Raw genomic sequence first — 25,451 nt, 5'->3', positions numbered from 1 at the left:
TTTAGCTGTGACGAGCAATGGATGTGTAGGGAAGACTGCAAACGTGCTTTCTAAAATCATCTCTCTTCCATTGTGTCAAAAGCCATTTGCACGTCTGCTTCCATGAAATGCCGCGGCTTCTTACTTGTCTTCTGTTAATTTATTTAAACCTGCTTCCTGACTGTTTCATTTGGCGTCCTGCCTCTAGTTTTAGTGTCATCAGTCCCTGTTTGTATTCCTTTATACCGTTGTTTTCCATGCCTGTGTCATATACTGCTCACGTCGTCTACAAGTGGTGCAGCTCTAATCCCTCGGTCTTTCCTTGCACAGAAGTCTGTTCCCACCTGAGATCCCCCTGGCTGCTTTTCTCTGTGGCTTTACCAGCTGGGCTGGCCAGATCTGCAAGTGGCATTCAAGAGAGAGGAATACCATGCAAGCACATGTACATCATGCAGTATAATCTGTTTTCTGGTTTGTCAATCCTTTTTTAACAGTTTTAACATTTTGTTTGTATTTCCAGCCTCCTGTGAGTACAAGGTGGCCGTTTTCAGAGTCCTATCCTTAATAATGCCACAAACACAGCAGCTAATTTAGAGAGCTTCATTGCATATAGATTAGTAGGGTTATTTTATCTGTTAATTTATCACTCATTGTCTTGATACCATGAGGTCCTTCTGCAGCTCTTCACAGACAGGTTTAGATTTGACTATCCTGAGTAGTTCTGAAACATCTGCAAACACATCACTTCACTACTCATCTCCAGCATCACCAGAGGCGCCGGCCAGCTCGGCTGCGATGGCTTGCGAGATCAGGGCATTAACGCCAGCTCCTGTCATTCTCTGAACTCTCTATTTGTGACGGCACATATCAGTGAAATGTCAGCCATGAAACTGGAGGATATTGTTTCTTAAAACTATATAATGTTTCAAGATGCAACCACAGAGGCAGAAGGATCCTTGTTCACAAAGACGATGGAGGTGCTTTCTTCAAATAAAAAGAGGTTTATTAAGATAATGAGAATGACATTGTGGTGTGGGTGTTGTACATCTATTGCAGCATTAAGAGAAACAACAGCGAGTACAAAATCCTGCAGAACTTCTACAGTCATTATCATCACAGCCTATCTTGTCCATGCTACAGTTTTGTGTATCCAAAACTTCATTCCCATTTCTAATGGCAGGAAATCCAAAGACTTTCATCTTTCAAAAAAAAGCCCCAAAACAAACAAAAAAAGGCAAAACAAAAAAACCCAACTTAATTTGATATAAATAACTTGCACTGGACATTTTAAAACTTTCAGATTTTAATTACACATAAATAAATATATACAGATTTAGAACAGTTCAGTTTGGCCTGGTTCAAGTTCTGCTCCTTGTGCTTTATTAATTAATATTAATTTTAGAAACTTGTGTGCTGTTATCTGTAGCTTGTGGAGTTTTAGTTAGTCCTGGGTTTAACTTAACCTGCTTTATCCCCAGCTGTGACCATAGCAGTCGGGAAGGCTCTCCTCGATCGATTCCTGCCCTGGGAACCATCGGGTGTGCGGTGTGTTCCTCCCCTCATGGTACAGCTCAGGGCTCCTCAGCCCCAGGGAAAAATCCACGTTGAGTCTCAGTTTGAAAACTGTAAACGAAGTCTGAAACTGCTTTAAATCCAAAGCAGTTCTGCTGGCATTTTTCTCTTGGCCTGGCTTTAGGACTGGGCTGTAGGTGGGGAAATAGGAAGGTTTCCTGTGGGTTTGCCTGTCAAAACCAGCTGATAAATCCAGGTACAGCCAGCGATCCAACTCCCTGCCCTCTGCTGCTCGTGCCTCTGGTTCTTGCACTGACGAGGCTTTTGCTCTCTCTTCTCAGTTTTTCAGTTGGAACAAATTCCTGGAGCATGTCAGGATTTCACGATGGGTTTTTAAAAAAACAAAACAAAATAAAATTGCACATGACTTGGCTTCCTGCATCCACGATTTAAAAAAAAAAAAAAAAAAAGGGTAAAACCCAAAAGCCGTTAACCTGGCTTATTGTCTCGATCTCGCTATGTCCATTAGAGTTGTTTTCTTCTTAAATTCTTTAAATCTTCTTTTTTGTCTTTTCTTTGCTTTACGAGTTTCATCCCAAGTTCAAATGTAGCAGTTCAGAAAACAGTGCACTGGATCATCTTTATCCCCCAGTGCTATCTATCGCGACGGGGGAAACCTCCCACCGGGGAGAGGGCGGGAGACAGCACGTTATTTCCGATGCTTCACTTCTTTTTCTGACGCTTTGGAGTCTCCGGCCGTGTGCCCGTTCCCTGTGCTGTTCATGAACATTTTATCCAGCCCCTTAAGGGACTCCACCAGGTAGTTCTGGAAGGCTGTGAGCGCTGCGCAGATGGCTGGGCCCCCAAAGCCGTGGGTTATCAAGCTGAAATGAGTCAAACAGCTCTGGACACCGGGCTCTAAGATGAGTGAGGGCCGGCTGTTCCCCAGCGGCGAGCGATCCTGGGCTATCAAGTCTGCAAACTCTTTACAAATTTGCCTGAAAGAGAGAGGTTTGTGTTACTGTAAATGCTGTTGGAAAGCTGCAGGGACATAGGAGAGTTCGAGGTCTCTTTTCCTGCTCCCTGCCCGAGCAGCTGCCTCCCCTCCAGGCGTTTTCAGCCCCAGCCTGGGGAAAGCCCTGCCTGCAGAGTCTGAGCTGGTGCAGCTGCTGCTGCTTCGAAGGGGCACGTGTGGCAGTGCCGAAATGTTCCCTGGGGTTAGGTTAACCTCTCCCACGGAGGAGCAAGCCCTTCAATCCATGCAAATTATTCCTCTTGCTGCCCATCTTTCAGATCTGTGCGCAGCGTATGAGGCCATCTCTTCCCCGCAGAAGAGTAAGCTTTCAGGGCTAACGCTGCCCTTCCAGGCTGCGGGTACCTAACGCTGCGGTGGCTCGTAGCCACCTGTACTCACTTGGTAGCCAGCAGCATGTTTTTCCTGGTGTGGAGCTCCGTGGGGTCGGAGTGCTGTCGGCACAGGTACTCTGCCGCTGCCTTGGCTGGGAACTCCGTTTCACACACGTACCCGAAATCCCGAGCCAGGTGAACGGCTTCACCTACAAGCAGGACAGATTAAAAAGCTGTGTCAACACCCATGTGAAAGGGGAGCACTTTCTGTAGCAACTTCAGCTATCTCACTGATGTGCCTTATTTCTGCTGGGACTGGAGCACTTTCCTTCCTCAATTGCCACCCAAGAGCTCTCTCCACCTTTGGCTCTTGGTGCAGAGACCACTATGCGTTCCTTACGCTCATCTGTAAGCCAATTAGTCCACGTGGGTCCAAATGAACCATTGCCAACTCTAAACAGAAGCTGGTTCCTTCCTTTGCTAGCTTTTAAAAAAGCATCAAGATGGGGCTGGAGTTAGATCGGGATGAGGTGCGACTCTCTGGGCTGCTTCTCCAAAAGGAAGAACGGCAGAGGTGTTTCTCGCTTGGGCACTTCCCTTGCTGCCTCTTTCTCTCCCCACTTCTTCCAAAATTTCCTGCTTGGCCTCTCCAAATTGAGCAGAGATTTAAACAGGGGCTGGAGAGTGAAAAAGCAACCTTAGCCCCATGACTGCTAGACAAAACAGGGATGTGAGAAACGGGCAGAAGGAAGGGGTTTACATCCTCCCGCAGCGAGCTGGGGCCCTCGGGCTGGACGCGCAGGCAGCGTATCCATCACCCCGTGGAAATGCCCACCCATTGATGGAATTGATCTATCCCCAGGCGTCCCCGTGGAAATAATCAGAGCTGATGGCAATTGATCATGCCCAACACCCGAAATCCTGGTCGGGCAGGCAGAGCTAATTTGACTTGCCCCCCTGCTGCTCATACATATTAGGCCATCCATCCTAATAGCATTAACCTAGATCCCATCACAGTTTCCCCAGCTCCCGGAGCTCAGTCTGTGAAGCCATGTTATGGGGAAAGTGTCTGTGCTTCCTATATAACGATAATACTTTCCACTGTATCTCCTCCTCCAAAGAAGGAGCAAATAAGGTAAACCTAGAGAATCGGAAATGCGGTTGTTGTATGTTAAAAAACAATCAGAAAGTAATAGCTGTTGAAAAACAGTTCTTGTGACAATAAAAAAGGGCGGTGTGACCTCACGGTGAGACCCAAGGCTGGAGCCAGGATTTATTTCCTCCGTGAGTGTGTGCGAGTGGCTACACAGCGGAATGTTTTAAAGGCAATTTGGATGCTGGCTTACAGAGGTGTCAGCGGAGGGGACCAGGCGGTCCAGCTGCTGAAAGCGGTGTTGAAGCCACACCAAGTCAGAGCCCGGGGACGAGAGGCTGGAGGAGAGCGCTCGTGGGGCAGGAGGCCACGGCAGGCAGAGGGGCCGCAGGAGCCTGTCGGGATGCACGCCTCTTTCTGAGAGCTTAAGGATGTTTCTGAAGTTGAAATATAGCCCTGCTGCTGCCCTGGGTCCATGCTGGAGCTACTCCCACGGAGCAGGTGCCCAAGAGAGGGCAAGTGCTCGGTGTACGTGGCAAGGGCTCCCAAAGGAAGCTGTGTTTCTACCTGCAGCCCTCGTAGTGCTCCCTGGGTTCCCCGGTACTCATTCTCCTCCATCTCCATCTATATGAATGGCTGTGGGTCAGTGTAAGATAAAGTATATGATTAGCACTCAAAAAAGCGCCCAGTGTTTCTTCTAAATGAACAGGCATTGGGAAGGCAGAGGGGAGAAAATAAATTAAACCAAGACAGCAAATGTCCAAGAAAGAGGGTGCCTGGGGCGTAGGGGCACAAGACAGTTTCTGCGTGCTGAGTAATGACAATGCAATAGCACCTTCCTCTGGGTGAAACGTCTCCCGGTACCGTAACACTTATGTGCAGGAGGAAATTATATCCGTCAAGCACACATGGCACCACTCTTTTATTTACTATGAGCTGGTAAGCAGTAACCAAAACATCAGCAGCCACCTGAAATCAAAATGTACATTTCTTCCTTCCTTTATTTCTTTCATTCTTTGCTTTCTTTTCTTTTGATGGAAATCAGCCTTTCATTCAGCAAGAACCAACTGCCCTCGGTAACAACCTCCGCCTAATGAAGCGGGTCATTTAATTTGCTGGCAACAATGGAGATGATTTTCTATTCAGAAACTGCAGGCAGCTGCCTCCAACACGCTGGGCGCAAACACAATGGATTCCAAAGCTCGAAGGGAGTCAGAGCTGTCATTGCATTTGTTTGCGTCCCGTGTCCTTTTCTCCAAAGATGCAGTGGAGACATCATCATGTCCATAGTGCAAAAAGTAGGAGGGGAGCAAATAAACAAGCGGCTTTAAGCAGGGGCACCTCACACGTCAGGGCAGGTCGCACGCTGCCGGCTAAGGCTGTGCTGCTCGCAGCAGGTTTTCCATAGCTTAGCCCTTAATGCCACGCTCCCAGGACTGCTACTGCAAACTCTCCCTCCACCTGCAAGACCTCAGAGCTGTGCGGCATCTCCTCCGTGTCTCATTGTCCCCTGCTGTCCCCGGGAGGAGGGCAGGACTCAGATAGAGGGCATCTCCTTCTTACGGGAGGCAAGACACGGACCCGAGTGTGGTGACGGAGCCTCGACAGAACAGGCCGATGCTGTCCGAGGGCAGCACGGTCAGCAGCACCCAGGTTGTGTCCTGAGTGGGTGCGCAATGCTACAGAACAGCTGCTAAATTCCTAACAGCTTTATCCAAGCTTTTTTTTGTATTTGGTTTCTGTGAACCTGACTCAGCATTATTAGAACCAGTTCACAAAAGTGAACGGTACACTTGGATATTGCTGAAAGGAAGCTCACAGCCCCGTTCGGGCTGTGGATGCCTTCTCCTAAAGGGCTATGACTGGTCCGACAGAAATGTCTGAGTTTCGGAAGACAGACATGCTTAAATCAGCATGGAGGCTTACACGGGGATATTTCCAGTCTCAGTCGGTGGTGACTGCTGCATACTTTGTTTTAAGTGTTCTCGTTTGTGGAAAGCTGCAAATGAAGGGTATTGAAGTTTCGGCACTCCCAGCCTCCGCGGGAGTGGAGAGCGACTCTTACCTTCCACGAGGGATGTCAGCAGGGTGACGTTGGCAGCTTTGCGCCTTCCTGCAGGTAGATTTAATCCGATTTTCTCTAACCTTTCCCTTAAACACCGACCCCCATTTTTTGATTTTGCTCTGAAAAGAAAAAACAAAGAGGGGAAAAAAATGATAATGTAATTAATGTTAAAGTAACTATAACTAATCCCAGTTTAAGCTTTTAGTTTTGAAAGGAAAGAAGAAAAAGCAACAAAAATGCTATTCCCCAATATACCACACACCAGAATTTCTCGTCTCCGTCAATCTGAGAGGTAAGAGCTGGTGCTGAACACAAAGCTTGCTTCGGCATTACCCCCGGCATTTCGGTGTGCGGCGCAGCCCTGCATCCTTGGGCTGTCCCAGGGCTCTCAGGAGCAGCTTACCTGCGGAGGACTCCGCCGAGGAGAGAGGCGTTGAGACACTCGGGGGGCGAGAGCCTTCTCTGCACCTCCCCGACGGTCACCTTGTACTTGGAGGTGGAGCTGAGAAGAGAGAGGCGGCCAGGCACGGAGCAGAAGACCTCGTTGGGATTCGTCACCCCTCCGATCAGGCCATCTTTGTTCATTGACAGGGTGGAAATGGTGGTGCCGTTGGCCTTCGAGGGGATGGGCACTGGGAGACAAGGAAGGGAGAGAGAAGAGGAGACCGTGGCTGAGAGACTCCAGAGCCAGGGAAGCCGCTCGGTGACTCTCCTGGCAGCGTTCTAGCCCCCGGCACCCGTGCACTGCCATCCGCAGATGTCAGCATGGCTGGCTGGAATATCTCAGGTTCATATTTTCCTCAATAAAAGAAGAGAGGTGGGGTGATGAAACTAAACTAAATAAAGAAAAAAAAAAAAAAGGAAGAAGCCTGGACTCTGCTCTCGCCTGCTTTCCCACGCCTCCCAGCTCTACTGTAATTAAACCCAAGGTTTTGGGCTGGTCTCCTGGAAGGCTAAGGACTGTCCGCAGCATCGCTGTCTGGACCTGTGACCAGGTTCCCCTCCCTGTCTCCTCTGGGCACTCCGTGGAGGTGGGGTGGCAGGGCAAAGCGCTGGCTCGTCGCGCTGGCCCGGGTGCCGCTCCTCTCCCGGCTTCGGGACGGGACCGCAGCTGCAGCCCAGCTCTGCACAGGCACACGGCTGCGTCCCACCAGACAGGATGAGCCGGGCTGAGCCATGACCTTCATACCCTGCATAAAACCCGGGAGATGCTGAGATGGCCGAGAGCCGTGTTTGCCAATATGCACCCACAGGAACCAGTGGAAAGAGTTTCTTTGACTTCAGCTTTGGGATTAGCCCCACAACAAGCCGCAGCCCTAAACTTTCATCGTCCCTGGCTTAAAGGAAGCTTGAGAAGATCAAACCCCATTAATCCAGCACAGACTTCCTTTTACTTAATGGGCAAAAGTCAGTTAACACAAGAGGTTAGACAGGCAATGGGGACTGCAGCATCGCATCGGGCCCATGGCATCACACCCGGGGTGAAATGGGCACGGTTTCCCCGTACGTCATTCCAGTAAGAAACGTTCTTAGACGCAATAAAGGTTTATAGGTTAAACTGGGGCTGCAACTTGTGCCAAATCTCTTTGGCTTTTATGTTCTGAACTTAATAACCAATTTAACTCTGGAAAAAAGCAGGTTTTGAAAGAATCCAAAGAGGACTGCAAATGCCATCGCTCCAGATCATTTCAGCCCTGGCATTCTTTGTGGTTCCTCGGTAATGACTGTTCCACACTGCACATTCAGATGGTTCCTGCAAGTAACGCAGCAACGAATACCAGGGCGAGATGCAGGTTTTATAAAGGAAATACACATGCCCAAAATGAAACAGAAAACCCGAAAATTAATTGGGGAGGGTATGTAGACTGGACCTATTAGGGGGCGCTTACAATCAGCGTATTGTAAATACAGCTCAACAACTTGTTAGCGTGGCAATAAAAAAGTAGCACATGTTACATAAAAATGGCTAATGTTTTAAGACTAAAAGATGAATGGAAAGGAGCTAAGGTACATCAAGTTTCCTCTCAGCACGAAACTTGGACAAAGTCAGGGAACCGAAGGGCAAGATGCACTGGTGCCGCGCTGGAGTCAGCCACTGCGGTGTTGGCGTTTGCCACGACTGTAGCTGGTTGAGGGACGTTCAGGGAAGAACAAATATGGGAACATCACCATGCAACGTAGGAAACCAGAGCTATTTCCAGGAAGCAGCAACTTCAAAGCTTTCTTCCACAGTCCCAGAACAGGTTATATTTGTCTTTAGGGGACACCCTTAAAATAAAAAGTCAGAGCATGTTTTACAAATATCCATGCGTTACTGCCAAGGTGTGTGTCACTTCGGGACGAGGTACCCCGCGGATGTGGGTTCTGCTGCAGCAAGGGCCACCCATAAACCAGACACCCCTGGAGAGCTGGTGTTGCTTGTAGTATCAAACACTTTGTCTGTCCACAAAGAGCTCCGTGTAATTTATATACTCGCATATTTGTGCATGCCTGAAATCATGCGGTGGCGTGCATTCAAGCCGCATGCGTGGCCGGGGACCTGCGTACACACGAGGGACTGAGCAACCATGCAGGAGAGAGGGGAATCGTGCCCTGCCACACATGGCCATGAAACATGGCATCTGGGGAGGAGGCAAACCCAGCTGGCACCAGTGTGAGTTAACACCGGAGCCTATGGAAAACCAGGCTGGAGATCGGTCCGATACAGCTCCGGCGTTGTTTGCAAGTCACCCCACAGGCACCAGCAGCGTGCGGGGAGGAGCAGGGCAGGGTAGGGCAGGGCGGTGGGAAGGCATGGATGGATGCCGATGCACAGCAGGGTGATGACATGGAGACACCACGACACTTTTGAAACACGTACTGGCATTTTTAGGAACGATGTTACTGTCAGAAACAAATCCTCTGGAGAGCTGTAACCCAGAGCCTACCGCTGCGAAGGTTAACGCCCAGAGCAGTCAGGTGAGCCCTGCTCCGTGCCACAAGCAAACCATGCAGGCACCGGCACCGGGCGCCCGTAACAGAACATGAATACTGGCATTGCTCTTCTGCCTCGAGGCCTCAGCCGAGGCCAGAGCCCCGTCACATTTGGCACGTGCAAGCATGGGACAGGGCCGCCCGTGGCACGGAGAGCTTGCACCCTCAGCAGCGGGGCACACAGCGAGCGAAGGGAGAAACAGAACGGGCAGCTGGCCCGGCATCACGCAGAGGTTAGCGGCAGCGCTGGAAACTGAGCCGGTCTCTTGAGTCCTGTAACAGTGCTTCATCCATTAGACAACGTTGCCTCAATACAACAAGAATAAACATAGCCACATTCGCCATTAATTATTAATTATTGTTATTTGGCCTCACCTGCTGCTGTTTGCCTGGTCTGATCTGCAGCTTGTTTGCCCATAAACATGCTGCAGGAGGGAGACAAGCTACCATTAAAGCCTGACAGCTTTGTTTCCTTGGCTTTTGGGGAACCAAAATTGTCTCTTGTCATCTGAGTAAACCAAAAGTCCCCCTCGATCTTCAGTTGCTGCTTTCCTGTTCCCGCAAGCAGCAGGTGATCGGAGCACCTGAGCCAGCCTGCAGACAAGAAGGAAGCATGAGAGCGTTGCGGGTCGGCACGGCGCGCAGCCAACAGCCCAACGCCCCGGCGCGCGAGCACGCCGACCCCCTGCGTCCGCTGCCGCCGTGGGCAGGAGCCGCGGGACCCTTCCAAACCAAGACGGGTGCATGCAGGCGCCTGGCCCCGCTGGTAAGCTCTACATGCTGCTTCGCACAGCCTCGTGTCGAGGGTTCATCCGAGCTACGGGGCAGAGAAATAAACCGCTGGAGCAGAGACGGGGTTTTCACGACGAGGTTTCTGGGTGCCAGACACTGAATAGCCACAACGCGAGTGGGAGGCACTCGGTGCCATCGTGCCCAAGCGGAGGAGCGGCCAGGCAAGGCACGGACCTGAGCCCCGCACAGAGCTTTGCAGCTGGGAAGAGAAATGTCATGTCGGTGTCACGGCGCTGGTTGCCCCTTCCGCGGTTTTCTGGGTTAGCCATGGAGAGACCTGCCCTTGGCACGGGGGCACGACATCGCCTGTCCCTCAGTGAGCCAGCTCTAGCCCTGCTCGTCCCCACGGCAGGGACTTGGGCAGGCTCAGCTCCCACTCACGACCGTGGAGGACAGGGTTTTCATCAGAAACACGCCCCAGAGATGCTCGTTCATACAGTGACAGGCCGACGCATTACACCGGCTGACAAGGAAAAGGTTAGATGCTGGTGCCCAAACCGCCGGGTGCCCAGGTGCTTGGCCCCCTCCCTCTGCACTCGATGAGTGGGACGGGGCTCAGCTGGGGTCACCCCACCCCAGGAAGCTATAAAGGGCAGGACACAAGGTGCATTTCTCTCTGCAGGGCTGTGTTTGGATTGATTCAGTCAAGGGAAGGGGAGGAATAGGCGCGTTAGGCTTTTAGTGACTGCTTGGAATCCTCTTGGTGAGTGTGAGGTCTTTCTCTCTTCCTGTGACCACCTTTGCTATCTGCTCTTATTATTATTATTTTCTAATTTTTTCCTAATTGGCCCCATGTGAGCTCTGCAAGCGGTGTGATAGATGAGCGAATGGAGGGTGAGCCTGCAGCAGCGCTGGGGAAAGGCTGTTCCCAAAAGCTGGGAGCTGTAGCCAGACCCACTGGTGCTGGTGGTCTGATCAGGAACCTCATGGCAAAGACACAGCTGAATCCGGGGGAGCGAGAGGGTGAACATCCACGCTGTGCTACTGGCAGACTTGTTCTCAAGCAAGAAATGCTGTGAGTGCAGGGGCTTTTGAGAAAATGAGCTGCCAAGAAGGTTAGTGTCGCCCAAGGAGCTGGGCATGGCGGCAGAGACTGAAGCCCTGGGCACGGTCCTGGCAGGGTGAGCTACTGCAGGGAATGTAGATGTGTCTGCGTGGGGGAAAGGGAAAAATATCTTGGTCTGCTCCCTGAAACCCCACGGTCATCAAGGCTTGGCTGCTACACTATGTCCCCTTGAAGTTTGTTTGCTCTTTCCTTTGGCTGCCAGGCTCTCCTGAGAGCTTTTTCCCCCCATGGGAAGGCTGCTTAGTTCAGATTCATCCTGCTACTTCTAATTCAGCAAATCCAAAAGGCCTTGACTGGAGTTTCTGCTACTCAGCTCCTCACATAGAGGTGAGCTCGGCTGCGGATTTCACAAACTAAAGCCCCAGTGAAGCGTTTGGACTTGGTGAGCCTCCGGTCCTGGGCATGCTGCGGCGAGGCTGCGCAGCACACGGGTCAGAGGGATCTGATTCGAAAGGGAAAACTGATTTTGAAATAAGTTTATGCTGACAGACCTGAAAGAGAGTCACAGGTTGCTAATCCCCAGCCCAGTGCTGGTACAGGACCAGCCACTTAAGTCATTAACTCGCTCCCAGTGCCTGCCTGAGGTGGCTCATGATTGCAGCTGGGGAAGATTGAGGCACAGAACCAGTTAAATGATTTACCAAAGATCAGGGATATGGGCATGATCTGAATGCATGCACTTCTGCTCTGTGGGAGTGCTTTTCTAAGCAATCTGGGCTTTAGCTATTGCCCAGGTGTTAGGCGGTGCTGTACAGAAAACTGATTAAGTATGGCCTCTGTTTTATAACTCGAGACTTTCTTTTTAATGCTGTGAAATAGGGGTGTTTGTCACTGCATCATCTTGCCTATGGTGCTCTTGTATTTTGAAGTCAGCTGCTGAGATTGGCAGTGTCGGTCACAGGTGTGTGACCCCTTCCTGAATGTGGGAAGGGAAACAATCCTCATTTCTTCTGTATAGCGTCACAGGAAGCGTTTCCATGAGGCTCAGCGTCTCGCTGCTGCCCGTAACGTTGCAAGGCGCGTACCACTTGCAATACGCGATACGTTTCACGTGTGCATTGAGCAGCAGCGCACAAACTCCCCTGCGCGTCGCCTGCCCTGGTGCTGCGCAGCAGGTACACGCGGCTTCGTCTTCCCTTTGAACCCGCGAGGCTTGTGATCTCCCATCAGAGATGCCTTTTTTGTGCCGAGTCAGATCTAGTTTGTCTTGTAAACGTACTTTGGGTATAACCGTCAGCTGATGAAACGCACACAACTCCATTTGCTGTGGCATGAAAACCCCTGACTCGGAGAGAGCGAGCGATTTCAAAACAGGTCCTGGTTTCCAAGAACACCAAAGGCTTCGTCCCTTGACTTTCCTGAGCTGCAGAGCATCCTGCCTGCGTGCGGTTGTCTCCCCGTCTCCTGCGCAGCCAGCAGCCTGGGGGTAGCGGGGAGCCCGCAGGCTGGGACGGCTGCGGCCGGCTCCCTGCTCTGCTGGGGAATCGTTTTATGACACTGGGCAGGTCGCCGCCCCAGTTTGGGCTTGACTGTCTCCAGCAACAAAATGGAGATAATAATACCTACCTGGGAGGGATGCTGTGATACCCAATTAAAACTTGCCAAGTGACCCCTGGATGAAAGATTTCTCCAGGTGAGAAGTCCCTGGGTGGTAAACGTAGCCAGAAGGAGTTGGTCCAGTGCCTAAGCATGGGATGTGATGATGCTCCTTGGAGAGGCAGACAGGTGTGGAGAGGCAATCCCCATGAATGCGAGTGAGGTCCTGATACCTCCAGCGATGCTGCAGGTGCGATGGGATGCCACAGCCCTTCTTTCTGTGAGGGCTTTTCAGGAGATACCGGGCAGCAGGGTGAGAGAAGAAACACCACTGCACTGATGATTGTTCAGTTGTGAATCTAGTGGATGGAGTAGGGAGCCTTGTGCCTTCAAGGTGTCCCGAGATAGAGCATAAAGTTTCTGACACTTTTGTTCTGGTTTGCAGAGGTGGGTCCCTTGGCTTTTAAGTTCCAGCTACAAAGAAGGAGCAAAAGAAACCCATTCTTCACAGGCTTTTACCCGGGGAGCTAGAAGGCCTCGGAGGATTTCCTGCTTTTCCCCGACGAGTTTCAGCACGGCTGATCCGCAGCCCTGTGCCTCTGCTGCCTCGTCGTCCCTCTCCCACGTGGTCCAGGGTGATGATGCTCCCTCCCTGAGCTCCTGCGCTCCCTCTTCTTCCTCGTCTGCGTTCACAAACATTTGTGTCTGAAATTACCACTACGATTCCTGGAAACAGCCACTTTTACATGTCAATATTCAGTGCAAAAGGCACATCTGCAGCCCGGGCTCAGGCTCCATGTGTGGGTGCTGCCGGGAGCTGCGGGATCGTGGTGCCCGTGCTCGGGGGCTGGCTGCACACCATCAACTTTTGGTTTTCTTTAAGGGAAAAGAGATTTTATCTACAAAAAGAAAAAGATGGAGTACTGACTCATTTCTATATAAGAAATGTGCTACCTGCTTGCGAAATTATTTGTAAGCAGGAAAATTTGTGGTACTTGGAAATTGAATTGCTTATCGTGGTGTTATTTGTTCAGTTCCATTTCCAGCTGGAGCTCAGGGTGCTGCGAGGGGAAAAACAAGTCCAGAGGGAACATGCAAATTGCTGCCCGTCTTACACGTCTGTTTTCTTCTCTCTGTAGGTACATTACAGGTAAATCCTCCTCAGCAGCGCCGAATCCCTGGATATCGGAGCTTTTGTTGCAATGTCTCTTTCAAAAGTGGGAGTGTGCTACAGCTTAGATGGCATTTTAAAGAGACATCAGTTAATCCTTTTAGGAGACTACCTGGGACAAAGCAATCTCTCATCTTCAGGCACAGGGCTGTCTCCAGCCTCCCCAAAAGCATCTCAGCCCCCCGGTCCCTCTCCGGGGCCACACGTCGGTCAGCTCGGCCACGTCGGGCGTCGCTGCAGATCCAGGGCGGTCCAAAAAAAGGCTGCGGGAGGCCCGTGTCATGCTGCCCTGCAAAGGGGACGCCTGCACCGTGCAAACCTATTTCGGCCGCTCCTCGCTGCAGCTGCTGAGGTTTGCTTCCATGCTATTGCAGGTCCCGGTGACGGCAGCCCCGAGCCCCCCTCGGGTTCTGTTCCCTGCAGCAGGCTCTGGGCAGGCAGCGGTGGGAAGCTCTGGCTGATGGATGTTTGTGCGTAGCCCCTGATGAAAGGTGCTCCTGAAAGGTGAGGGATTACTGCTGTCTTTCAGGAAGAGCTTTCGGTGAGCTAATCTAGCCGTCGTTTGAATGTCTCTGATGTAAATTATAAGACGGAGATACATATATAAAGAAGTATCTGCATGTGGGTGTGAGCCAGAGGCAACTGCTCCTGCCATCCCTTTAAAAGCCCTCTTTCACTCAGGAGGTGCTGCAGAGTTCAGCTGCTTCAATTTCCTGGTGTTTCAGCAGAGAGGTATTTATTGATGGTCCAGGGAAGGAGGTCAGTGCCATCAGCTATATTTCAAACCCTCAGTCTGTAATTATCCTTTCTTCCCAGAGGGGATTATACAGGTATTTTCTTTATCTTGAATGCACAACCTGAACCAAGTCCCCATGTCAAAGAGCCTCTCTAGGAAACGCTGTAATCGGCTCGAAGGCCTTTTCAAATGGAAGGATGGAAAGAATCTTGTTTTTTATCTCTGGGCTTTCCAGATTGCTGAGACCCGATAGGGAAATGGATCTCGGACCCTCGGAAGAAGAGAGGGAGCAGGGATACAACTCGCAGCCTCAAACTATTCCCATGAGAAAGCTAATCAGGAGAGGTCCCATGCCTATGCAAAGCTCCCATACTTAACATTTTGTTTCCAATGCAAATCAATACATTAGGTTACGAACTAAATGTTGAGGTGCCGTGGGATATTAATTGCATTTTTCTTTCTGTGCCTCTGTTTTACCCAGCGAAGTGCTCACCCTGTGTCACCGCAGGTCTCTGCTCCTGGGGAGCTTCGGGCCGGATCAATGGGGCAGGAAGGTTCAGCCTCCCCGAGACCAGCGGATACGGTGTCCCGGTTACGGACGGTACCGGCTTAGTTCATTGTGTCTTGATAGGAATGGTCAATCAATATAACAACAAAATGCACTCAGACCTCTGCAAAAGCACCCTGTGCTCCTTCAGGACTGGGAAGGGGATTAGTAAGTCGTTTGCAATTAATTTCAGCTAATGCATTTCCTGGCTTTAGCATTTAGGAATGACTCTGCCTCAGATGTGCTGCTTGTTCAGAATATTTTGTGAATTTTTTGGAAACTGCTCACAAGCAATTTGTTCTGAGTTCCCACACATTTCCCTGCCGCACTTCATTTTATGGATTGGGCCGTGCTGTCTGGGGAGCCTCTGATGCAGCAGCCTGAGCAGTAGCCTCAGGAACACCCCACTGGAAAGCAGCAAATAGTAATGATTAAAATGTCCTCCTAACTGGTGAAACTCAAGTGCTCGAACCTTCGCAGGAAATGAATGAAAAAGGATTTGGATTCTGCTTTTGAATGTCCAAATGTATTTGCAGATATTTACTGCACGTGGTCTCTGCTGTTCACTGAAAGAGCTGCTCTGATGCAGCGGTGCCCCGTCCCCTCCCTGAATGCTGCACTTCTGTTACCTTTACAACTTCATTTGAAAAGTCAGTTTAGTGCAGGAATTGATTATTTCACTGCCCCTGGTTCTGTATTTTTTTTTTAATCTGCAGCTAAGCCTCTTCACATCTACGTTAGAAAAAATAACAACTATTTAAAATGCTCGGGATGGATCCAAGTAGCTCCGTCTCTTCCTGTGTAGGATACGTGTATTTCGCAGTGCACAAAACACGCAGGTGTCGGGAAGGCGAGAAACTGAAACGGGAGGCTGGAGAGCCCGAGGATTTAAGCCAGAGGAACTGGAAACCTGCGCTGCTCTGCGCTGACGCCAAGGGAAGTTTCTCATCCAATGCCACCCCCAGCCCGGTTGAGCCGTGCCGCGCGGCAGCGAGCGCTCCCGGACTCGCACACCCTCCTCGGCTCTGCCCTGTAGCATTAACCATCACAGGTTTATTCATTTAGCAGCCCAAACTCCCATTACATTTTGGCAACCGGTCTACGGGATCTTTATGTGTTTAAACAGTATAATCCATTTTACAGTAACATGCTTGAGAGGTTTTCCCTGTATTCCCTATAGAAGCGCCTGAATTCGTGTGGCTTGGATCTACATAATCTAAAAAGGGAGAACAAAGATGCAGTGTCTTTTGCAAGCGGCAGCGGATCCTATGTAAGCCATGGTAATGTTGCTATCAATTTGTTAAAATGTATTTAGATCATTGAAGGGCAAAAGACCCTTCAGCAAAGATTAGACATGAATAATAATAGAGAAATACTTCTCTTCATATAGAACTTGCTGCCGATCCACAGAGCATGCGAGAGGGTTTTGATCTGAGCCTCAGACCGCAGCAACGCAAATCTCTCTGTTCACCTGTCATTCTGGAGTCACCGGCTCGCCCGGGGATCGCTCTGGGCAGAGGCACCACGCGCCCACTATCACCGAAAATGCTTTTACTTTTTCTTGCTCAGAAGATGCCCTGGGTGTTTTTAACGCCTGTGCATCGGTGGGACATCCAGCAAACCAGACATGTTGCAGCCCGGTCGGCACCGTGCCCTGGCCGGGATGCGCGTCCCAGACCGAGCTGCCAGGGTGCACACCAGGAAACCCCTCTGCAGCAGCTGGGACCCGTCCACATCTTTCTGTGGGGAAAACAACTCCGACCAGCCACAGAAATAGCACGGGGAGAAGCCAGCCGGCTGCGCAGGATGGGGCACATCTGCACACAGGTGACTGCTGCGCAGCGCTGGCGATGTCTACAAACCCTCTCGTGCTGTTTCTTCAATGACCGTGCCCGTCCCTTGCTCACTTGGATCTCGTGCTTGAAGCAACCCTGAATACCCTTGGTCAGATCCTCTGCTCGCACCTCACCAGCCCCAGGACTGCAGCCCCGCTTTGCCCGGTGCATGGGTCCATCTCGGGGCTCCCAGGGAGCCCTGGGGATGTGCGGTCCCCACACAGCTGCCTCCTTGCTGGGGACACCCCTTGTTCCCCGGGACCTGTCCGACCAGTCCGGAGGGAATAGGGCCTGACCCGATCCCTGGCGCCTCGGCACTTGGGTGACTGATGCCAGATAAATGCCTGAGATAGAGGGTGGGGAGACACGGCCCGGCTGGAATCCCAAGCATGCGCTGCAGAAGCTGCAATGGCTTTTTAGGCTGCAAAGGTGACTTGCAGCTCCTCTCATCCCACTCCAGAGACCCTCACCCCTGAGCTGTGGGCACGCCATATTCTGGGATCTTTAATTGCAATGGGTAGTTTGGGCTCATTTCTAGCAATTCTTTCTCACTCCCTTGTGCTTCTCTGCTCTTCTCCACCAAGCCACAACACAACCTCTCTCCGAACCAAAGGCGATACCCAGGCACAGCAGAGCTGGGTGTGGGATAGGGCACAGAGATGAGAGCTGAGCATGCAGCAGCCCCAAGCATTATATCCACATTTGCTAATTAGTTCCTCCATTAAGAATTAAAACAAACAAACAAATGGAAGGACAGCAAGAATGAGTAACTCCCTAGGATCACACAGGAAAGGGTGGGATGGTTTGGTGGTTAGGGTGCTAGTCTAGGACTTCAGAGAACCTCGTTTAGGCTCCTCAAATAATTAAGGCATATGGCAAATATTTTCTTTTTTTCTGAGATCGTGTACCTTGGAATATTACTAAACAGGGAGGAATGGTCTATGTTTGCCTCTGCTCTGCTGCAGATTTGGTGTGACCCTGGGCACGTCCCTGGGCTGGAGGCACATGAGTGGGTCCCCGTGGGCCTGCCCGTGTCCACACTGCTGTGGGCCAGTGCCCTGCCAGGCATGCGCCTGCTGCGTGGCACCGTCTGCAAAATGAAGATCTCGGTGCCACCTCCTTTGTGGGGCTGACGTGGGGACAAGCACCACAGGGTGTATGTCACCCAGCCGAGGCCGCTCCTGCTGGCTCCACTGTCGACCCACCAGTGGACACAGCAGTCCCTGTGGGAGCCAGGGCTGTGGCTGCCCCGCAGGGTGGGAGCATGTGCTGTGCTCTTCCCAAAAAGCTTTTATGCCTTTACACAGTTCTTCGAATTACAGAGAGAGTACCTGGGGTGATGGGGTGGCTGGGGACAGCCAGCCCCCGGTGACCCCTTCGCCCACGAGCGCACATGGCTGCAGCCCTGCCTGCCCCGAAGAGCAAGGTCTGCAGCAGCCGAACGCCGGCCAAACCACCGAGCTGCAAAAACAGAGATCAAGAAATCAAGGGAGAGCTGCTCCAGAGCCAGCCCGGCGTGTCCGCGGTGCCTCGCTCGGTGCTGTCCCGTGGAGAAGCCTCACCTGGGGTCCAGCTCCTGGAGGAGAAGCACTGTTGGTTTGACTCACAAGCCAAAAAGCAACCCAAGCTGGCTTTTCTGAACCTACCCTTTAAGAACTGCTCTTTACTTCTAACTGAGAAAAAAATTCATTTAAAAACATCTAATTAAACAGTAAGTCATGACAAGGTACATGAAACTTGGAGATAACACATGCCTGGGAGGCACCGGGGAGGTTGAGACAAAGCCCAGCGCCTTCACCGGTACCCACGTGTGTTATCTCACATGAACACACACCTGGTTTTATCCTGGTGCAATTATAGGACATTAAAAATATAATTTTAATGGAGGAATGGTGATCTGGATGCAGTTCAGAGTAAAAACTTTCTTTTAAGTTTCTCTGTTTGATTAGTAGGTGTTCCTGCCGCGCACGCATGTGTGCATGAGGGAGAAGCGCCCGGATCGGGAGGTGTGACTGTGTTTTGATGAGCGCTGTATCTCGTGGTGTGTGCGAGGGCTTGTCTGAACTTTAAAGCCTTTGTGAGCAGTGCTAAGGCAGCAAAGCCTCCAGTCAAGACCCGGCTTGTCCCAGGTGAGCCCCTTTTCCCACTCAGGCAAACTACCGCAGCAGATAAAGCTGCAGAAAGCGGGGAGGGCTCTGCCAGCAGAGCTCAGCACCCTGCAGCTGACTGGAGTCCAAGCACCCCCGCCCACGCCCGTGGACGGTCTTATAAAAGACATGTCTTTGCAGCCCCGGGTGTTTTAGAGGGTGACCTCATTTATTACCTTGCTCGTCACAGGAAATGATGTTTATCTAATCTACCATTCTTTCAGGATTTTTTTTTTTCTCCTGCCACATCTGGCTTCACGCGGCATTTCTTACAGCTCAATCCCTTTCCGTGCTGAAATGAAGGAGAAATGGCACCACTGCCGCCACGTCGGCACCCTGGTCCCACCGGCCGCCCCGCACGCACGCGAAGCCCACGGGGAGATTTGGCATCAAAACCTGGAGCTCGCATGCGGTGGCGAGTGGATCTAAGGATCTCGGTCTTAATCTCCCTCCTCTGCTGCATTCTTTAGTAGTGACAGCTACTTCTTGCAGTATTTCTAAATGTGGGCTCAGAGCACTCTGAGGCACAGCTTTCCGTCCATCTGTCCAGCATCCAGCCAAACAGGTCCACATTCCTGAGCAGAAACGCTAGCGCTGCCACTCCGGAGCAGCCGAAAAGCCTCGGATGGAAATTTAAACAAGTCACAAACACGAAGGAGAGTGCAGGGGCCAAATCCTGCTGCCTCAACGCGAAGCCAGGGGAGTTCCGTCCCCGCCAGCCACGCAGCACCTGTGCACCGGGCATGCCTGGGTGCCGGCGGGAGCCCACGCTGGCTACACCCTGCTCCATCTGTGCTCCAGGTTGTAAAATGCTGCAGCCAAAAGGCCTGCCCGCGAGCAGGGTGTGCAGGCCCCTGCGGCTCTCCCCGCTCCCGCTGCTCGCAGAGCCCCGTCTCGCCCCGGCCCACCGCCGGCAGGACCCCGGGCTGCTCCTGCACCCCAGCGTGCCCCCAGGCTCCAGGTGCCAGGGGAAGAGATTTGTATTTTTCTCTGTAATAAAAAGGCTCTATCAGAAGCTTTCCGCTGATCCTGAAAGGATGGCAGAGCAATAAAACCCCTCCCTAGTTTATGACCGAGCTGCAGGATTTTTTTTGCTACCGAGCGCAATGGCATAATGCTTGATTTCATAAACGGAAAATCACCCTCTCCTTGCCCAGCCGGGGGACGGACCCGCAGCAGGAGCAACGGCTGCTCGGGGCTCGCTGGGCTCCAGCCCTTTGTCCGGGGGCTTCCACGTCTGGACGCGAGTAGCCGTCCCGGGCACCTAAACACCAGGGCAGCAGGTGAATGGAGCAGATCTAATGCATTTTCTAATACCTGTAGCTGCTGTAGCCTAAAGCAGCCAGAGCCCCGGACTAAACTTTTTCAGAGTTAATTTTACTGTTTGCAAGTCAAATATCTTCCTGGTTTTATATAAATGCTTGGGAGGAAAAATAAAAAAAAAGAAATCAAACAAACAAAACGACAAGAATGAAAAAAAGACGCGGAAAACCGTTTCTGAAATCCTTCTGGAAAAGAGGGAGAACGAACAAACGTGTCTACAAAAGATATTCCGAAAAGCTCTGCTGCCCCATCCAACATTTTATCCGTTTAATTCCCAAACTAAGCATATCCCCTGTCTCACGCCAGCACGGGGGGAAGCTCATCCTCCCCTTCTCGGTGCTGTTCGCAGCTCTCCGTGCTCGGAGTGAAATCCCCGCTCTCCTCCGCCCCGCGCAGCATCCCCCCAGCCCAACCGGGACCCCCGCACCGGGTTTCCCCCGGGACCGGCGCATCCCCTGCGGCTGTCCTCGGGAATAACGAACCGGAGCCAGTCCCGGGAGCGACGGTGGAAATTGGGTTTCCAAGGTGTGGTTGCAGCCCGGATCTGCCCCCCCGGTGCCGTCCCGCCGGCGGGACCCGGCTCCCCCCAGCCCGGCGATGCGGGAGCCGCGCAGCCACGGCCGGGGACCCCGGGGCCGCCCCCCGAGCCCTCGCCGGGGCCGCACCCCCCTTCTCCTCCTCTCCCTCCGCCGCTTGCTGAGTTCGGGGCCACCTGCAGCGGGGGGGGGCTCGGGAAAACACAGCCGGGGTGTAGCAGCGCGCTGCAGCCCTCGGATCGCCAGAAAAATCCCCTGTAAAGATACGAACCGCTGCACCCGGTGCCGTTTGTTTAAGAGGGAAAGGGGGGAAAAGCAAGGGCGCAGGCAGGGACACCCGGGCATCGCGCTCCGGGCTCCGGGCTCCTCCTTCCCGCAACCCCCGCGCCCGGGGCCCGGTCGTTTGGAGGGGACACGGGGGGTTACAGCCCCCGCCGTGGGGACGGGCCCGGAGCCCCGCGGGGACACGGCCGGGGGCCGCAGGCGCTGCCCTCCCGCTTCGTGCCGGTTTCCCGCGGGGTCCCGGCGCGGGTGGAAGCGCCGGCGGTGCAGGAGCGAGGAGGCGGCGGTGGGGATTTGGGGCGGGTGATTAATATTTTGTTGAACCAGGACAACAGTATCTCGGCAACTAATTAAGGGCAGATTTATCTGTTTTCACATGCACAGATTTAGATCAGGTTCCTGTCCGAGGGCCGCACCGTCAGGAATTCAAGGATTAACCAGCCCCGGTTGCGGTATTTGAGGTCCCGGCGTGATTTATGACAAAATTGTGCTTTTCAACGCTTACCCTCCCTCCCCTCGCAGAGAGACCCCGCTGCCCACCCGCACACTCCCCTCCCGCACGGTCTGCCTGGAAACCGCTCGGGATTCTCTCTCTGATATTTTTAATTTCTTTTTTTTTTTTTTTTTTTCCGAGGGTGTAATCCATTCCGGCCGCGGGGCCGCGGCTTCGTCCTGGGCTCGCACCTCTCGCCCCCGTTGTGGCTCCGGGAGTCGGCTCAAAGCAGACAGAGCCGGCGCAGTGAAACGACTCCGTATTGGATATTAAAAATTTTAAATAAATCAGGCTGCAAACTAATCAAGTCTCCCGGCTGGAGCGGAGGGCAGCGGCCTTTGCCTGCGCCCGGCGCTTCCCCCGGTGCGGAGCGAACCGCCCCGTTACGGGGACCCGCACGCCCGCTCCCGGCTGCCGCCCGGGGCCTGTCCCCGTCCCCGGGGGTGAGCGGCCGCCCGGGCTGCGGCGGGACCGGGGACACCCCCCCCCCGGCCGCAGCTTCCATAATTGCCCAGCTTGCTTTTGGGCTCAAATCGCCCGATTTGGGGCATCCCTTCCGGGGCCGCCCCGCAGAGAAGGGGGAGCGCGGCCATCGAAACACGGGGAACCCGGGCAACGGGGACCCGCAGCCCGGCCCGAGCCCCGGGCAGCGGTGCAGGATGCGGCCCCGCGGGACCGGGGGTCCCGGACTCCGGCTCCGCTACACGAATCCCCCCGCCGCCTCCGTCCCGGCCGTGCCGCGGCCCCGCTTTGGGGGTCCGCGCCGCGTCCCCCCCCGAAGAGACGCTTTGCTTTGGGTGTATCGATTCCTCGGGCTGCTCCAGCAAACTCGGGGCTTGGAGCTCCCGAGCAGAGGCGGGGACAGCCCGGCAGCCCATCGCCCCACGGCTGCCGCCGGCATCCTCCGAAATAGACTTCGTGTCTTTATTCCAGACACAGCGGGGGAAAAAAAAACCAAGAGAGCGGGAGTGGGAAGAGCAAGAGTCCGCAGGCAGCGGGGCTGCAGCCGCCCCGCTTCTCAGGCAGGGTTATTTGGTTATTTTCTTTTTTTTTTTTTTGTTCCGAAAGAGAGATTAGAGAATCGGGAGGCACAAACCCGGCACTGCCCGGCAGCAAATCTTCCCGACGAGAGACGAAAATCTCTAAGTAATGGCGTGGTTTGATTCGATAATTTCTGTTTTGAAAAAAAAAAAAGGAGCAGAGGGGAAAAAAAACCCCCAACCCCCAAACCGCTGTAACTTCACCGCAGCTTCCAGCCAGACCCCGTCGCGGTGTTTCAGGCCGGTCCCGCTGGCACAAAGCGGCGACCCCGCAAAGCCGAACCGGGGAGCACCCGCACCCCCCGGCTTGTTGCAACCCTTTCTCAGGCAAGGATATTTAATGAAATGCCTCTCATGTCTTCTAATTAAAGCTAAAATAATTACGGTCGTTAATGCTCTACAGAACTGCCGCCTGTAATGAAACTGTGGTCTTAGAATGACGGAAAGGGGCTGTGCTCCCCCCCGAACGACCCCCACCGCCGATGCCGCCGGGGGAAGAGCCGCACGATCGGGATATTTTTCCCGGATTGCCGGGGCTGGGCCGTTACCGGCGGTTCAGCTGCGGCCGGGCAGTGGGAAAGGTCGCCCGAGCCGCGGCGGGCCGGTACGGGACCGGGACCGGGACCGGGACCGGAGCTCGCTGCAGCCCCGGAGGCTGCTAACGACCTAAACCCTCCCGGCTTCAGCGGCGTTTTGCCGGGGCCCGGCCCGGCCGGAGCCAGCCCCCCTGCCCCGGGGGGCTCGGCGTTTCACCCCGCCGGGCTGCGGGCACCGGGCCCGCCCGCCCTCACCCTCCGCCGAGCCCGCCCGGGCGGCTGCGGGTCCGTTTGCCGCCCGCGTTGGAGACCGTACCGCGGAGCAGCGGTTAACCACGTCCTTTCCCTCCACGTATTTTTGTAAAAAAAAACAAACAAACAAACAAAAAACGGCGGGGAGAAGCCGGGGCAGGGCTCGGACATCCCCGCCGCTCCCGCAATGAAGCTTTGATTAGAAAACCGTTTAACGGCGTGGAGCTGTTTTAACCGCGGGGCTCAGGCCGGGAGCGGAGGGGCTGCTCAGCAGCTCGGGGAGAACCGGCGGTAAATTAGGAGAGGCGGCGGGAGACACCGGGGGCCGTGCGGGGCCCCAGCCCGCGGCCCCGCTTCCCCGCTCCGGCCCCGGGAGGGAGCGGCGGGCCTCCCCGCCGGTCCCCGGGGCGAAGCCCCGTTTCTGGAGCCGCAGACGGCCCGGGTTGCTGCCGAGGCGGGGGACGAGCCGCGACGGCGGGACGGGGGCGGCTGCGGGGTGCTCCCCGGCCGCGGGGACGGCAGCACCGGCTCCCACGGCCGCGCCACCTCCTCGCCCCCGTTAAACGCGTCCTTCCCCCCGGTACGGGCCCCGCCGACCCGGCCCGCTCCGCCGTGGCCCAGCGCTTTTCCCGCCCGAGGCGGTGCGGAGCCGTGCGCGGCCCGGGCTGCCTCCCCCGCCGCCGGGCGCAGGGCTCCGGCCCGGGGCGGCGGGACCGGGACCGCCGGGAGCTGCCGCCGAGCCCCGGTCGGGCCATCCCCGGGGCTTCCCGCGCAAACCGTCCGCGGCCGCCGGCGGGGCGGGCCCCCGGGGCTCCCCGATAGCCGGGCCCGCCCGGCCGGGCCCCTCGGTCCCCGGTACCGGGAAGGTGCGGCGGCCTCGGTACGGCCCGAGGGAGCCCAGCGGGCCGGGGGCGGACGGACGCGCTGGCCCGCCGGGACCCGCCGCTTTCGTTTCAGCCCCGCCGGGGACGGCAGCGAGCCCTTCCCGACGGGAGGGAGCGGCCCCGCGGGACGGCTGTCGCGGGGGGAGACCCGACGCGGGGGAGCCCCGAGGGCAGGAGCGGAGCGCGGAGCCCGGGCCCGGTGCCGCGTCCCGCGGTGCCGCCGCGCTCTTACCTTTCTTGATCACGGACTGATCGAGCAGGTTCATCCCGCCGTCGTCCACGGCCTGAATGAAAGCACCGAAGCAAGAGCCGTCAGCCGGCGGCTCCCGCTGCGGACGGGCACCGGCCGCTCGGGGCGTGGGGACAGCGCGGCCGGGGCCCGGTCCACCCGCTGCCCCCGGCCAGGGGGAATCGTCCGGGCACAGACGAGCCCCGGTAACGGGGCTCCCGCCCCGGCGGCCCTCCTGGCCCGGGGGTACGGACGCCGCGGGGCCCGCCCCTCCCCGGCCGGGACCCCCCCCCCCCCCGCCCCGGGCGTACCGGCGGCGGCGGGATCGGTCCCCGCCGTGCCGGCCCCGCGGCCACCCCCGGCCTCCCTCCGTCCCCCGGTACCTGGATGTCCTCGATGCCGTGGTGGCCGAGGCCGTGGAGGCCCAGCGGGCCGTCGGCGAGGCCGTGTCCGCCGTCGGGCAGCCCGTGGAGCAGGCGGGGCACGGCGGGGTAGTCGCGGCGGGGGTCGAGCCCCAGGGCGCGGTGGGTCTGCGAGAGCAGCCCCGCGTCCTCCTGCCGGCCGCGCTGCGGGGGCCAGGCGGGCTGCTGGTGCTGGTGCAGCGGGCTGAGCGCCGCGTACGGGTCCCCCAGGTGCGGGTAGCCGGGCTCCTGGCCCTGCGGGTAGGGCAGCGGCGGCTGCGGGTACGGCGGGGGGAAGTAGGGCGGCTGGAAGTCGGCGGCGGGCGTGTGGCAGAGCGGCGGCGCCGAGCCGTAGGGCGCCTGGTTGAGCGCGGGCAGCTGCGGCAGGCGGGCCCCGGCCGGCGCCCCGGGCAGCCCCTCGGCGCGGTCCTGCGGCGGCGGAGACAGCGGCGGTGAGGCGGGCGCGGACCCCCGGCCCCGACCCCCCGGCCCGGCCCCGGCCCGGCCCGGCCCGCCCCGCCCGCGCCCCGGCCCGCACTCACCATGCCCGGGTAGCTGTGCACTAGCATCTGTGCGGGCCCGCGGCGAGCCCCGGGCGGGCCGGGCCCCGGGGGTGCCCCCGTCTCCGCCCCTCTATCCCGCCGGAGCGGCGTCTCCCATCGCCCGCCCGCTCCTC

At 55.3% G+C, this 25,451-nt stretch overlaps 1 protein-coding gene across 2 annotated transcripts; it reads right to left on the bottom strand.

The window, feature by feature from the left end:
• Positions 1-998: 998 nt before the first annotated feature.
• TFAP2E (transcription factor AP-2 epsilon) lies at positions 999-25,451 on the bottom strand. 2 transcript variants are annotated; one of them, XM_072885020.1, is made up of 8 exons: positions 25,318-25,451; positions 24,758-25,204; positions 24,378-24,429; positions 9,345-9,563; positions 6,400-6,628; positions 5,997-6,115; positions 2,906-3,047; positions 999-2,489 (listed from the first exon to the last, which is right to left on the bottom strand). In XM_072885020.1, the coding sequence occupies exons 1-8, from the start codon at positions 25,342-25,344 to the stop codon at positions 2,201-2,203; spliced, it is 1,524 nt and encodes a 507-aa protein (XP_072741121.1). In that variant the 5' UTR covers positions 25,345-25,451; the 3' UTR covers positions 999-2,200. The 2 variants fall into 2 exon arrangements, with proteins under 2 accessions (XP_072741121.1, XP_072741122.1); XM_072885021.1 differs by lacking the exon at positions 9,345-9,563.

This window comes from Ciconia boyciana, chromosome 21 (genome assembly GCF_034638445.1).
Source record: "Ciconia boyciana chromosome 21, ASM3463844v1, whole genome shotgun sequence".
Classification (NCBI taxonomy): domain Eukaryota; kingdom Metazoa; phylum Chordata; class Aves; order Ciconiiformes; family Ciconiidae; genus Ciconia; species Ciconia boyciana.
Note: the sequence above shows the minus strand (reverse complement) of the source record. Positions and strands in the feature narration are given on the sequence as shown.